The sequence below is a fragment of the Lontra canadensis genome, unplaced genomic scaffold, assembly GCF_010015895.1.
Source record: "Lontra canadensis isolate GAN:19392208 unplaced genomic scaffold, GSC_riverotter_1.0 scaffold210, whole genome shotgun sequence".
Taxonomy (NCBI): Eukaryota; Metazoa; Chordata; class Mammalia; order Carnivora; family Mustelidae; genus Lontra; species Lontra canadensis.
Window position 1 is genome coordinate 661,758 of NW_022631204.1, and position 12,383 is coordinate 674,140.

At 52.5% G+C, this 12,383-nt stretch overlaps 1 protein-coding gene across 4 annotated transcripts in view; it reads right to left on the minus strand.

Annotated features, from left to right (window-relative positions):
- NHSL2 (NHS like 2) overlaps positions 1-12,121 on the minus strand; it is an 81,029-nt gene extending 68,908 nt beyond the window's left edge. For 2 of the 4 annotated variants that reach the window (XM_032848818.1, XM_032848819.1), the window contains exon 1: positions 11,378-12,088. In XM_032848818.1, coding sequence (XP_032704709.1) covers positions 11,378-11,444 — 67 coding nt within the window. In that variant the 5' untranslated portion in view covers positions 11,445-12,088. Of the gene's footprint in view, positions 1-11,377 lie in introns of all 4 variants that reach the window. The other 2 variants (XM_032848821.1, XM_032848820.1) reach the window with 2 other exon arrangements.
- Between the last annotated feature and the right edge of the window lie 262 nt (positions 12,122-12,383).

Here is a 12,383-nt window from a genome sequence, read left to right on the forward strand (position 1 = left end):
GAGGCACAGGAGCTAATCATGGAGCATCCCAAGAACAGGGGAGAAAGCCAAAGCTCAGAGGGGGAAAGAGGCTCTTCCGACGTCCAACAGCAGAGAATCATGAGATTCGTGTCCAGCCTTGCTCTCCATGGCATCAGGTGGAGAATCCCGTTGGCCTTCTTCACCGCTTCCCCCACCTCCACCCTTCCAGCCTATTGCAGATTCTAGCAAAGCCTAGCTCCCAGGGCACGAGGCATGAGAGAATCGTTGGCTTTAAAATATTTAAAACCTGTCTTGTTCAGGGGCACCTGGGTGGCTTAGTCAGTTGAGGGTCCAACTCTCGATTTTGGTCGGGTCATGATCTCAGTGTTGTGAGAGCCCACTTGGGGCTCTGTGTCTCCCTTCTCCCTTTGCCCTTCGCCCGCTATGTTCACTCTTTCTCTTCCTCAAAAAACAAAACAGAAACCCCCCAAAACCTTAAAATATATCTGGCTCAAAGTTGTTTCTGTGTGTTTAGACGGACCAGGACCCGGGAAATAAGTCACCTGTGCCGGAAGCTCATTACAAAGGGACTCCATGTCCAAACTGGCAAAACGAACAGAGGCAGACAAACCACACCTTGTCCCAGTAACCAGCTGTCTTCTAATCGGAAGGGAGCCATCCTGGGTTCTTGCTCAGAGGGTGAAAAGAGACCTAGCCGAAGCTCGGATCTCCTCCTTGTTTTTGTCAGAGATGCAAAGAGACGGGAGAAGCAGCTCGAGGGAAGGAGTCAGGGCTTCTCCTTGGAGGAACCACCTTGTTGCCCCCAGGGCGCTGAGCACCTCTGCTACTAAGACTCTCAGCTCCTCGGGGCGCCTGGGTGGCTCAGTGGGTTAAAGCCTCTGCCTTAGGCTCAGGTCATGGTCTCAGGGTCCTGGGATCGAGCCCCACGTTGGGCTCTCCACTCGGCAGGGAGCCTGCTTCCCTTCCTCTCTCTCTGCCTGCTTCTCTGCCTACTTGTGATCTCTGTCTGTCAAATAAATAAATAAAAATCTTAAAAAAAAAAAAGACTCTCAGCTCCTCAAGGGCAGGGCAGGCCTGAGACCCATCCTCAGAAAATATTTGTATAGCTTGTTACAAAAAGCCATCTAAAATGATGGGTGAAACTCCCAGACAAGGAGAATGCATTGTGTTACTGGAGTCAGGAGAGGGTTAGTTTCTAGAAGCCGGGACAGTTGATGTCATCGTCTGCATTCAAGGATTTCAGTAGGCTGAGGCCCAAGCGGGGAATGTTCACTGTGTCAACACCAAAAGGGTAACCTTGGCAAGGCTGGCTTCCTGGACGCCAACCCACAGCAGGTTAAGGAGGGAAATGGGAGGGGAGTGCAGACACCTCTCAGGAAGTCTGGTTGTAGTTAAAGAGGAAGGAGATAGGGCCACAACTGGAGGGCGTGGCCGAGCAGGGAGGTAGCTGTTTGTCAGGATGGGAGAGATGCTGCGTGTTTCTAAATTGGGGAGCTTCCCCCAAACTCCTGCTCACCCTGCCCTCTGCATTCACCACAGGCTGGACTTTATCTCAGGCCGACCGAGCCAGACTTTCTCAGGTGTGAAGCCCGGGCACTGATAGTATTTGCAAGTCTCTCCAGGTTGAGAACCATAGCCGCTAATTTGTCATAGACACTGATGTGCAATCTTAGCCCAGCTAGTGGGTGGAGGGCAAAGGGGGCCTGACTGTCTTAGCTCCCTCATGTGGGCAGCTTTGCACAGCGGCTAGGAAGACAGACTTGGAAGCTCCACTCACTGGGCTCCAGTCTCAGTCTCACCTACGTGCCTTGGGCAAATCACCAACCGCCTCAGAGCCTCAATTTCTAATCAGTATATTTGTTATGTAATCTGTGGTTTCTAACCTGTATAACCCCTTCAGGAGATAATGAGAGTACCTATGCCACGTGGGTCGGATGACCGAATATTGGCAAAGCACTCAGGGTGTTGCCTGATTTGGAAAAAGCTATGTTGGAGCTGGCCTGTGTCTCCTAGCACCTTCCTGAACATGCTAGACCTCCACCCAAGGCTCAGGGGGCACCCCTTCAGGAACGTTGTTGGTATTTTATTTTATTTTATTTTATTTACTTAAAAGATTTTACTCATTTATTTGACACAGAGAGAGAGAGCACAAGCAGGGAGAATGACAGGCAGAGGGAGAGAGAATAGCAGGCTCCCCACTGAGCAAGGAGCTCGACACAGGACTTGATCCCAGGACCCTGAGATCATGACCTAAGCGGAGCCACCCAGGCTCCCAAGAAACGTCATTTGTCTTATCCTCAGCTTGGTCTCCCAATGGCTATCATCCCTGGGTCACCTCGCACAGGTCTGAATGTGTCGTCAACCTCAGCAGCCCCTTCTCCTCTGGCCTGTTCTGGGCTGGAGCTGACTGGTGGGGCTGTGGCAGGGGCTGCCATCATGTGGGATCAGGACCGTGTTGTTTGTTCAGGATGGGAAGAGTCTACAAATTAGAGCCTTGGCCAGTATCTGTCTTTTGTTCCCCCAACTCTTGTTTTTGAACTCTTTCAGCTGGAGTCAAGGCAAACGATTGCCCCCCCAGGGGGGGAGACAGTTGGCATGTGTCAGTTCCCATCACGCAGATCTCATGTCGGGGGTGGGGGGTGGCTGGAGGCCCGGCAATGGTAGCAACAGGGGCTGCCTTCATCCTAAAAACCAGTGCTGTGACCTTGGGCTCTGTGGCCATCCAAAGAGATCTCTCCCTTTTTAATTTTGCTTTTTACTCCGAGCAGACAGCTCTCTCCCATCCCCCAAGCCAGGCCCCACAGCACCCAGACAACAGGAGGGAGCTGGTGACAGAACCAAAGGCTGGGGCAGATGTCCAGGAAGATAATCATGGTGCAGGGGCAGAGGCACTCAAGAGTATGGCAAGGGGGAGGGTAGAATTCCGCATCAGTGTTTGGGGAGAAAAACCAGGGCAGAAGTGTGAGGAGCTAAGTCACAGAAGCCAGAAATCCCAGAAGTTGGGTCCCTGAAGCAGGAGCAAGGCCCCAGGCTGCTGGGCAGGCCCGAATATCTTGAAGGAGCCGTATGCTGGAGCTGGGATGTGCCTTTAATCCCTCATGGAGCACAAGAGAAGGGCTCGTCTTCTCTGAGGCAAGCCCGAGGGGCCTACACAGCACCTGCCTGACCCCCAGCGTCTATAAAGTTTACAAAAGGAATTCACAGAGGTGGCTCTGTGCCACTGTCTCCAATGCCGGAAAGCAGGCTCAAAGAACACACTCCACCCGGATGACTGGGAGCGATTGAGAGCCTCATCCCGCTCCCAGGACCCCACAACCCTCCATCTGTGCTCTTGGAGAATCTGACAGGAGATTGACTTTTTAAATAGAAAATCTGCTATTGAGAGAGATGAAGGTTTCATCAAAGACCATTTACTCCACGGGGATGCAGATGGCACTCTGCATTAGCTCAAATTGTTTGGAAGGACTGCCCCAGGGGTGGGGGGGTGATGTGGAGCTGACCTGTCAGTGTGCGGGACCCCCCACCGGGGCCATCTTCCCTTGTTATCTCAAACATCATTTTTTGCCTCCTCTCAATGTCCGAGCCTTGTCTGGCTTCTCCCAGCTTGATAATGGTCATATGGACACGGTGGCACATGGTAGCTTGGGGAGATCCCAGAGGGCATGGGGACCGCTCCTGGGCAGTGGTGACAGCGGTGTGGCGGGGGAGGGGGGGGAGGGCGGCCGCTGGACTAGGGCCTGCATTAATCTCTGTAGTTGGGTGACCTTGGGCACATCACCTTATTTCTGTGGGTCTATAAAATGAAAATTTTGTGGGAGGTGAGTGGTTTCCAAACTCCTACCTCACCTCTATTGAAACACCCGGGCCCCACCATGCTAGACAAAAAGTCTCTTTTTCCCACAGAGGATTTTTCAACACGGACAGGCAAAAATAATATATACACACTATGCTCCCCCAAGCCTCCCTCCACACCCCTCTCAGCACTCGTTGAGGAGCCCTAGGTTAAGTGATTCCTAAAGATCCTTTCTACTCTGACAGGTTTTTTTAAAAGATTGATGGATTGATTGATGAGAGAGAGAGAGAAGAGGAGCGGAGAGAAGAGGAGAGGAGAGGCAGAGGGAGAGAGAAAATCTCACACAGACTCTACACTGAGCATGGAGCACGATGTGGGGCTCCATCTCATGACCCAGGAGACCATGACCTGAGCCGAAACCAAGAGTTGGACGCTTGGCCAACAGGGCCACCCAGGAGCCCCTCTATGCTGACAGTTTCAAGGAGTGAAAGGCACCACACCCACACTCCTCGCCGGCTCTGCATCTCATCCTCACGATTGTGCCGAGGCAGGTAGGACTAATTCCACCAGACCAAGGAGGTAACGGGCCCTCCAAGACCCTAGGTCACTTGCCTGAAAGGCAGACAGGCTAGTAAGTGGCCATGTGTGTCCGAGAGTCCAAGAAGCTGAAGAAGTCTTTGCCATGTTCTCTATCAATTACTCTCATCGGCTCCCCACCCTGTTTAAGCATTTCAGAGGACGATCAAAGCCCACATTTTCCCAAGTGTTCCTTAACCCTGGCTAAAACTGGACAGCCTCACTCGCAGTATCAAATCTCAGTGGCACCCAGCGCCCAGAGAAGACTAGACCGAGCCGCACAGGCCAGTCTCGCTTTGCTGTCAGCTGAGGTGGGACAGTGGCGAATGGTGCTTAATGCTTTCGTCTCAAGTTATTTGCATATATACCAGGATAAGGCTTTACACAGCGCAGCATCTCCCAACTCACAAAGCCCTGGGAAACACCCTACATCATTTATTCTGCACCACAGCCCTGTAAGGGAGTCACAGTGGCTATATAATTAGCATCCTTACATTCCAATTGAAGAAGACAAGGGTACAAGGGCTGCAGTCACTTCCCCCAGAACTCAAAGTAAGGCTCAGAGCTGGGATTCAAACCTGGCGCTGCCCACACTCAATCCACATGTTTCCCCCATTTCCCGCGGCTGCTTCTTTCTGTAAGAAGAGGCCTTTACTCTTGCCCTGATGCCTTTTGAGCGTATGCTGGCTCGGAGAAACGACACGATTTGGTTTCTCAGCCTGACAGGATGATTTGCCAGTGCAATTGTTCTATATGTTAGTGGTTTTTATTTTTCTTTGCACAAATGACATTATAACAACACTAATGGAAATCTGAGGGAAAGAATAATTCACCAACCGGCCTGCCACTCACAATAAATCGAGGTTTGCTTTTTCCACCATTCCCTTCCAGTCCTTGCTCGTGTGCAGACATACTTTTTTTACAGGGTTCGCAAAGCTCGCCACAGATACAATTTGATAGTGTGCCTTCTGTATGGGATTCTCATTGTAAGCATTGTCCATGTTGCCCAGCTGTCCTCAGAATTAGCTCTTTATGGTGCTAGCATACCTCAGTGAGGTGGGATGCATCAGATTTACGTAGCCATCTCCCTGTTATTTGCCCTTAGGTTGGCCATTGTACTTTTTATACACTTGGTGCTTCCTTCTAGTTCCAGCCCAGGAAGTGTGTGACTGTGGTGATCAGCCTCAAGCCCCAGGGCTCATGCCTCTACCTCCAACATGTCTTGCGGTTGTGGGAGGTGAGGAGCACCAGGAAATCTTTTGTTTGGTGCCCTGGAGTTTCAGCTTCTCCCATTCCACCTTCCAATGGGCTCCTTAGGTCAGGTTAGGAAATAGGTCTTTAGGAAAAAGGCCCCCAGGGGGATAGGGGCCACCTGGCCCCCTCAGTCATCCCTGCCACTCAAGCACCCAATATACCAAAATCAAGGATTATGAGACTTCTAGAAGTTAATGAATATGAAAGGGCCGGGTCAACTACGAAAATGCCTCGCAAATGCAATGAGACGACTTCTGCATGTTGTTTAGTATAGAGAAGAGAACAGTGGACTCCTTTTCGTCTTGGAGCACAGGTTACCTTGCCCACAGCACAGGGATGGCTGCTTGGGTTGGGAGTGGGGGTCGGAGAGCAGTGTGATACCAGTTATCTCTGTATCCTAAACCCATCTCAACACCCGGGTTAGGCTGACACTCAAGGACACCCCACTTTCTTGCTAGCTCAGGCTCAGCTCCAGTTTCTGGACCCAACACGGAGCCTCCAGTGAGTTTAATTATTCCCACAACACAAACGTGCCATCAACTAGACATATGGTGGGCCTTCTACCGGGCTGAGAATTGCAGCTCCTGTTGCTATAGAGATGGGCTCGCCCTACCGTAACAGAGCCATAGAACCTTCCTTTCACCACACCCTGTCTCCAGGGTTACTAACTCCTGCCACACTTGCAAAGATGCGGAAAGGCCCGTGGTGTGGCACGACAGGGACAAGTTTGACAGTCAGACAGCCCTGGGCTCCAATCTAGGCTTTGCAACTTCCTGGTCGTCAGACCCTGGGGCAGCTCTTCTCCCAAGCCTCAGTTTTCTCATCCATAAAATGGCATCCACCACTCCTGCCTGGAGGTCATTACAAGGGTTAAGTAAGTAATGTTGCGGACGGAAAGTGCTGGTATGTGTACCACAGGTGTGCGCTATTGGTTCCTTTGCCCTCCTGTGTGGTCTAGGGATCCGAATAGACAGTTAATATGTGCACAGCTCTGCACGTGCTGGGTAGTGAGGATGCAGTAGCACATACCTGCCCATATGCCATCCAGAGTCATAGGGCAGGAGGGCTACAGCTCACTCAGGGGGTAGAAAGGGGCATAAAAGTTGGTGGGAAGTCAATTCCAACTCATGAGCTTGGCAAACAAGGTTTTCCAGTGTCAAAGCAACCTATGCCTCCCACATTCTAGGACCTTCCCAGTGCCAGCCCCCCACTTGCACCTGCTTTGCAGCTGCATCTCTCAGTCTGGCCACGGTCCCCCAAACATGCCGGACTCACAACTGGTTCCATTCTCAGGGTAGACTCATGGTGTTCCCCCATCTGCAATCATAATCACTCTTCTTTCACTTGAGAAGTGATTTCAACCTCCTCAAAGTTTTTCCAGCTATCTCACACCACATCTTCCCAACCACCCCTAGCAGGAGGGTGGGGAGTGGGGGTTGTGTGTGTCAAGGATCCCCTTTAAGAATTAATAGCTTTTAAAAAAAGATTTATTTATTTGAGAGAGAAAGAAAGAGAGGGAGAGAGAGTGTGTGAGCGGGGGGAGGGGGCAAGAGGGAGAGGAGAACCTTCCATGTGGGGCTCAATCTCGTGACCCTGAGATCATGACCTGAGGTGAAAACAAGAGTTGGACACTTAACTGACTGATCCACCCCGGTGCCCCTAATTAATAGCTTTTTATACAAGAAGGATGAAGGTAGCAGAGGGGAATGAATTGCTCAAGATCACCCTTCTGGTTCCCAAGCAAGAGAGATCAGAACTCAGGCCTTCCAAGGTTTGGTCAACAGTTCTTTCCCACCCTTTGGTAGACCAGTTTTAGCCGTCGCCTTCGAGAAGCCCACATTTTACTAGGGGAGATAAGCATGTCACAACGACCATAAAAATGACAAAGAAGCCAATCTGAAAAGGCTACATACTGTGTGATTCCAACGTTGTGGGAAAAGCAAAACCCAGGAGACAGTAAAAAGACCAGCGGTTGCTGGAGGTTGGGGGTGGGTAGGGGAAGGATGAATATACCTCGAGCACAGGAGACATTTAGGGTGGTGAAAATACTCTCTGTGAAACTCTAATGATGGGTACATGTCATCATACACTTGTCCAAACCCACAGAATACGCAACACCACGAATGAACTGTAATGTGAACTACGGACTTTGGGTGATAATGACATGTAATTGGTAAGTAGGCTTATCAATTGTAACAAATGTCCCACTCTGGAGGGGGATGTTGATCATGGGGGAGGCAGTCTGAGAGGGGAGGCTGGGGGTATACAGGAAACCTCTATGCCTTCTCCTCAATTTTGTGAACCTAAACTGCTCTTAAAAACGAAAGTCTTCATTAAAAAAAAAAACAAGAAAGCCAGATGAAAAACCCATTGAAAAGACTTTGCCCAGCAATGATAAAATTACATACAAAGTACCAAATTAGCACAGAGGATGGAATGAAGAACTCCATTAATAAATTTTGCATGGAGGAAGGAGATCAATCAGGGAAGGCTTCAGCGAAGAGGAGACACCCAGTCAGCGCTTTGAAGGATGAATAGGAAATTGCCAAGAGAAGATGGGGGGCTAGAGGAGGCATTCCAGGCAAAAGAAAGTGCATTTGTGAGTGCACAAGTGCCGAATGGGCATATGGTGTATTTGGAAAACTACCAGTCATTCAAGGTGGGTAGATCATCAAGTTCACAAGGACGTAACAGGCGGTAAGGCTGGAGAACTAGGTGGGTCTCATCATGGAAAGTCTCTACAGCGTGTTAAGGAACATATACTTTACCCTAGAAACCGCTGCTTCCCAAACCTAAGGCAATTGTGTCTCACATTTTCAACTTTTTCCATTTCCCTGCACCACCTGTAATACCATTTACTTAACTATTTTAAAAGGCTCACTTTAAAACACTTAATGTTGCCCTAATAAAAAATATATGAGAAACCATGGGTTAGATTTGCTAGTAATATTTTTTTCCAATACACATTAAAATATATACAGAACTCTGGAAGGTAAAAAAAAAAAAAGTTTTCTCTGGCTCATGTACAAATGATCCCCAGGGCGACCTGGGACAAGTGGGGCACACACTGGGAGCAACCCTAACCTACCTGCCCCAGATTAGCAAGGCTTGGGTTCATAGCCTGAGAGTGCAAGGTTGGATCCCTCTGGTGGCCAGCTGCACTAGGCGTGGCCAGGAGAAGGGCAAAGGTGGAGGCCGGAAGCCGAGTTCTGGAACAGGCCAGAGGTAACGAAGGTCTGGACTCACACTGACAGTGGGATAAGAGGAGGGGCTGCCAGTTCTCAGAGGAAGACTCAACGATAAATACTTGTCGGATGGATGGATGGATGGATGGACGGATGGACAGATGGTTGAGTGAAAATTTTCATCGTGACGGGAGGAAGTGGGGAGAGCAGACTGTGACTCCAGTTTCGAGTTTGGGTTCCTGGGGAGATAGCGGTGTCACCTAAAGAAAACGTCACCTAAAGAAAACGGATGAGAGAAAGGGGAGCCTCTCTGCAGGGGCAGAGGGGAGAGCAAGATGTGCTTTGCTGACCGTGAAGTCCTTGTGGGACATGCAGGTGAACATGGAGCAGCTGACTGTTAGTTTGAGGGGGGACTAGAGATGTGGAGGCAAAGCCTCTGGAGGTGGTCTCCAGGTGTGGCTTTACCTTTATGCGGGGAGAGGGAGTAGAGGGAGAGCAGATGCAAGCCGGAGTGGGAGCTCTGAAGAAAGGACATTTGCATCTAAGGGTCGGCAATGCAAGAGGTGCTTTCTTCCTCCCTGAGGCTCCTGTGGGGACCTCAGGACAGACCTACCTCCTGTAGGTTGGCCTCATCTCCTCCCTTAGACCGTGTAGCTGTTTCCTGTGCCTATCGCCTCTCCTTGACCAGTCAGTGTGCAGCCTGGGGCCGAGAGGCTAATCGGCTGTTGGCTCAGCAGGACTGAGCGTTCCACCGAGGCTTCGGGGACTGCCTAGGGATGGTGAGCGAGCAAGTACAGTGCTGGGGAAAGGCGAGGGCCAGGAGGTGAAGCGGGGGAGGAAGGAGTCCTGAGGCCACCTCCTCATGCCTCCAGAAGCTGGTCCAGCAGCTACTGCTTCCAGGATGACCCTGGATTGGAGCTGGCCTTGAAGATGCAGAACAATGTCTAAGAAATGAAATAGCAGCCAGTAAGCGTCCCAAGTTTCCACCTATTTGTGGAAAGTGCTCCTCAAGCTCCTGTACTGGGCGGCCGAGTATCTCCTTTTAAAACCCGTGGGGCCTGAGCCTCCAGGTCTGTGCCAGGGATGCAGGACACTATGAGGTGATGGTGGGGCCATTCACCCAAAGGTGGCCTTGGAAGAGTATGTCCCCAGAAGATTCCAAACAAACTTCAGTGCCCAGAACCTTTGCTGTTGGCTCAGTGCCCCACAGGGGCCCAAATTAAGCCCACCTAGGAGGGCAAATCTGGCTCAGCTCTGACAGGTGGACCCCAGTGGCAGCTACCCTCCCTGGAGCACAATCCAGGTTGCTTTCTGGTAGCTTCCCTCGCCCTGACACCCTGCAAGACCCCCATTCCTGGGCTGCCCCTAGGACTGGCTGGCCCCGGACAACTCCCTGTAGCCCCTGGGCCGGCCAAATTCCTCGGAAAAGACAGAGGCAGCCCTCTGGTCCTGAACGTGCCAGGCTTTTGGTAAGACACTGATCTATGTGTTGCTTTCTTATGCTAAACTTGAGTTAAACTTGGCAAAAACTTTCCTTTCCTTCCCACTGGCCTGAAGCATAGATGTGGGCCTCCCAAATGGGTACTGAGAAAACCAGGGGCTTCTTCTGGGAGGAGGGGCGCTGAGTAGGAAGACGAGGGGGGCACTAGCAAGATGGAGGGAGGGGACCCCTGGCTCTCGTGCATGTGGCCTGAGCTGAGGCAGCAGCGGAAGGTGCTTCCCAAGTGACCAAGGATCAGGCAGAAGGGAAAACTGTTGGGGGGGGGCGGGGGTGAACGGGACAAGAGAAATTTCATCCACATTGCTCTTGCTTGGCTGGGGAAGGCAAGCTAGGAAAAGTTGTCTCCAGATTCTGTCTCCCTGATTTCCGTACTGTCAGCATCCAGGAAGAGGCTGTTGAGGGGAGAAACTATGCCAACACCCTTGAGTCCACGTCTGGAGAAGGCCAAGTGACGACACAGGGCACGCCCAGGGTAGGAGGGCACCAAGCTCAAGGCCCGCACATGCTCCTCTCACCCCTGCAGTGAGGAGAGCTCCCCTCGGGCTGGGGCAGGAGGTGGGGGCGGGGCATTACACAGCAAGAAACAGATTTGTCTGGATCGTTTTGTGCATGCAGCATGAGAGGCAGAGCCAGGAGAGGTGTAGGTGTACGGTGCGACGTTGGGCGGGGGTGGGGGGGACTCTGGGGGAGGCGAAGGTTCGAATAACAAAGGAGCCTCTTAAAGGATAAGCCATGCAGGGTTCCAGGTCTCTGCCTACAGGATCCAGACAGAAAGCACAGTCCTAGCAATAAACTTCAGTCCAAGGCACGTTGCTCACTTCCCAGACGGTCCAGCCACCCTCCAGAGGCTACATGGGGTTGCTGGCAAGAGGCTGGCCCCCACCAGCTCAGGGAGCTCTGACTTATGCAATTCGGGCTGGCGTGGGAGCAGCGGAGCTGGGAGTTCACCCACATCTCCCTCAGGCTCTCTCCCCGCCCCCTGCCAGCCCCTTCGAGTCATGCCAAGGGTCAGGGGCCCCGCGCGGCTGCAGCTGGGGAGGCCCTGGCTGGAGGAGCCCCAGAAAAGGAGGGAAGGGAAGAGAGTACCTGTTGCTGAATGCATCCAGCTTTGGCTCTTACTCCTCGGTTGCTTGTGGTGAGAGTTGCCCATCATTCTGTTCTGGACTGGCAGCCGCCCCGTGGCTGCCGCCGCCTCCTCCTCCTCCTCCTTCTTTGCCTCCTCCTCCTCCCCCCACCCTCCTCCTCCTCCTCCTCCTCTTCCTCCTCTGCTTGTGCTCCTCCCCAGGTGCTTACATCACCTCGGCTTCGCTTCTCACACACATGGCTCATCCAAATTCCACTTGTGCCCCTGGCACACAATTGTCCAGACCTGACCCTCTCACTTGGACTATAGCCTGCTAGGAGCTTCTCTCAGCCTCTCTCTCTCTCTCTCCCTCCCTCCCTCCTCCCTTCTTCCTCTGTCTCTCTTTCCCTCCCCCTCTCCCTTGCTTAGTGCTCTACACAGGTTGAGCAGCCCAGGTTCCAGGAGAACCCTAGCGAGCCCTGAGGGCGGCCCCCACCTCATCTGCCTCTGCAGCCGGGGCCAGCACGGGCACCCGCGGGGACCCGACTCGTCCGCCCTCACCGTCCCTGGCTGCCTCTGCTCTCAGCGCTGTCATTTCTGCTGCCGCTCCTCGCTCCGTCTGCAGAAGCTTGCAGGATCGAGGGGCCAATAACAGAGCCTAATCCGGGAGTGTGACAGGGACCAGTGAAGGAATGTGCTACCCAGGAATTCTAAGTGATATAGCTCCCTGCTCCACTGGGGGATGGATCCGGTTCTGTAAGTGACAGCTGCCAACGGACTCCGGGCTCCAGTCCTGATGGAGACCTGGGGAAATTCTGGCAGAGCGCGAGGCTGCCAGGCTGCGGGCTCGGAGCTAACACAGCCAGATGCCTCTCGCATGCCCAATGTGGCCATCGGGCGTACCTGCCGCCTTGTCAGGCACACCTGAAGCCTCGCTCCATTCTCCCCTCCCCTGCCTGCTTCGCCTTCCCAGGGGGAGGGTTGAGTTGGCAGCCCAGAGATTCAGCGCCTAGAACTGGGACCCTGGGC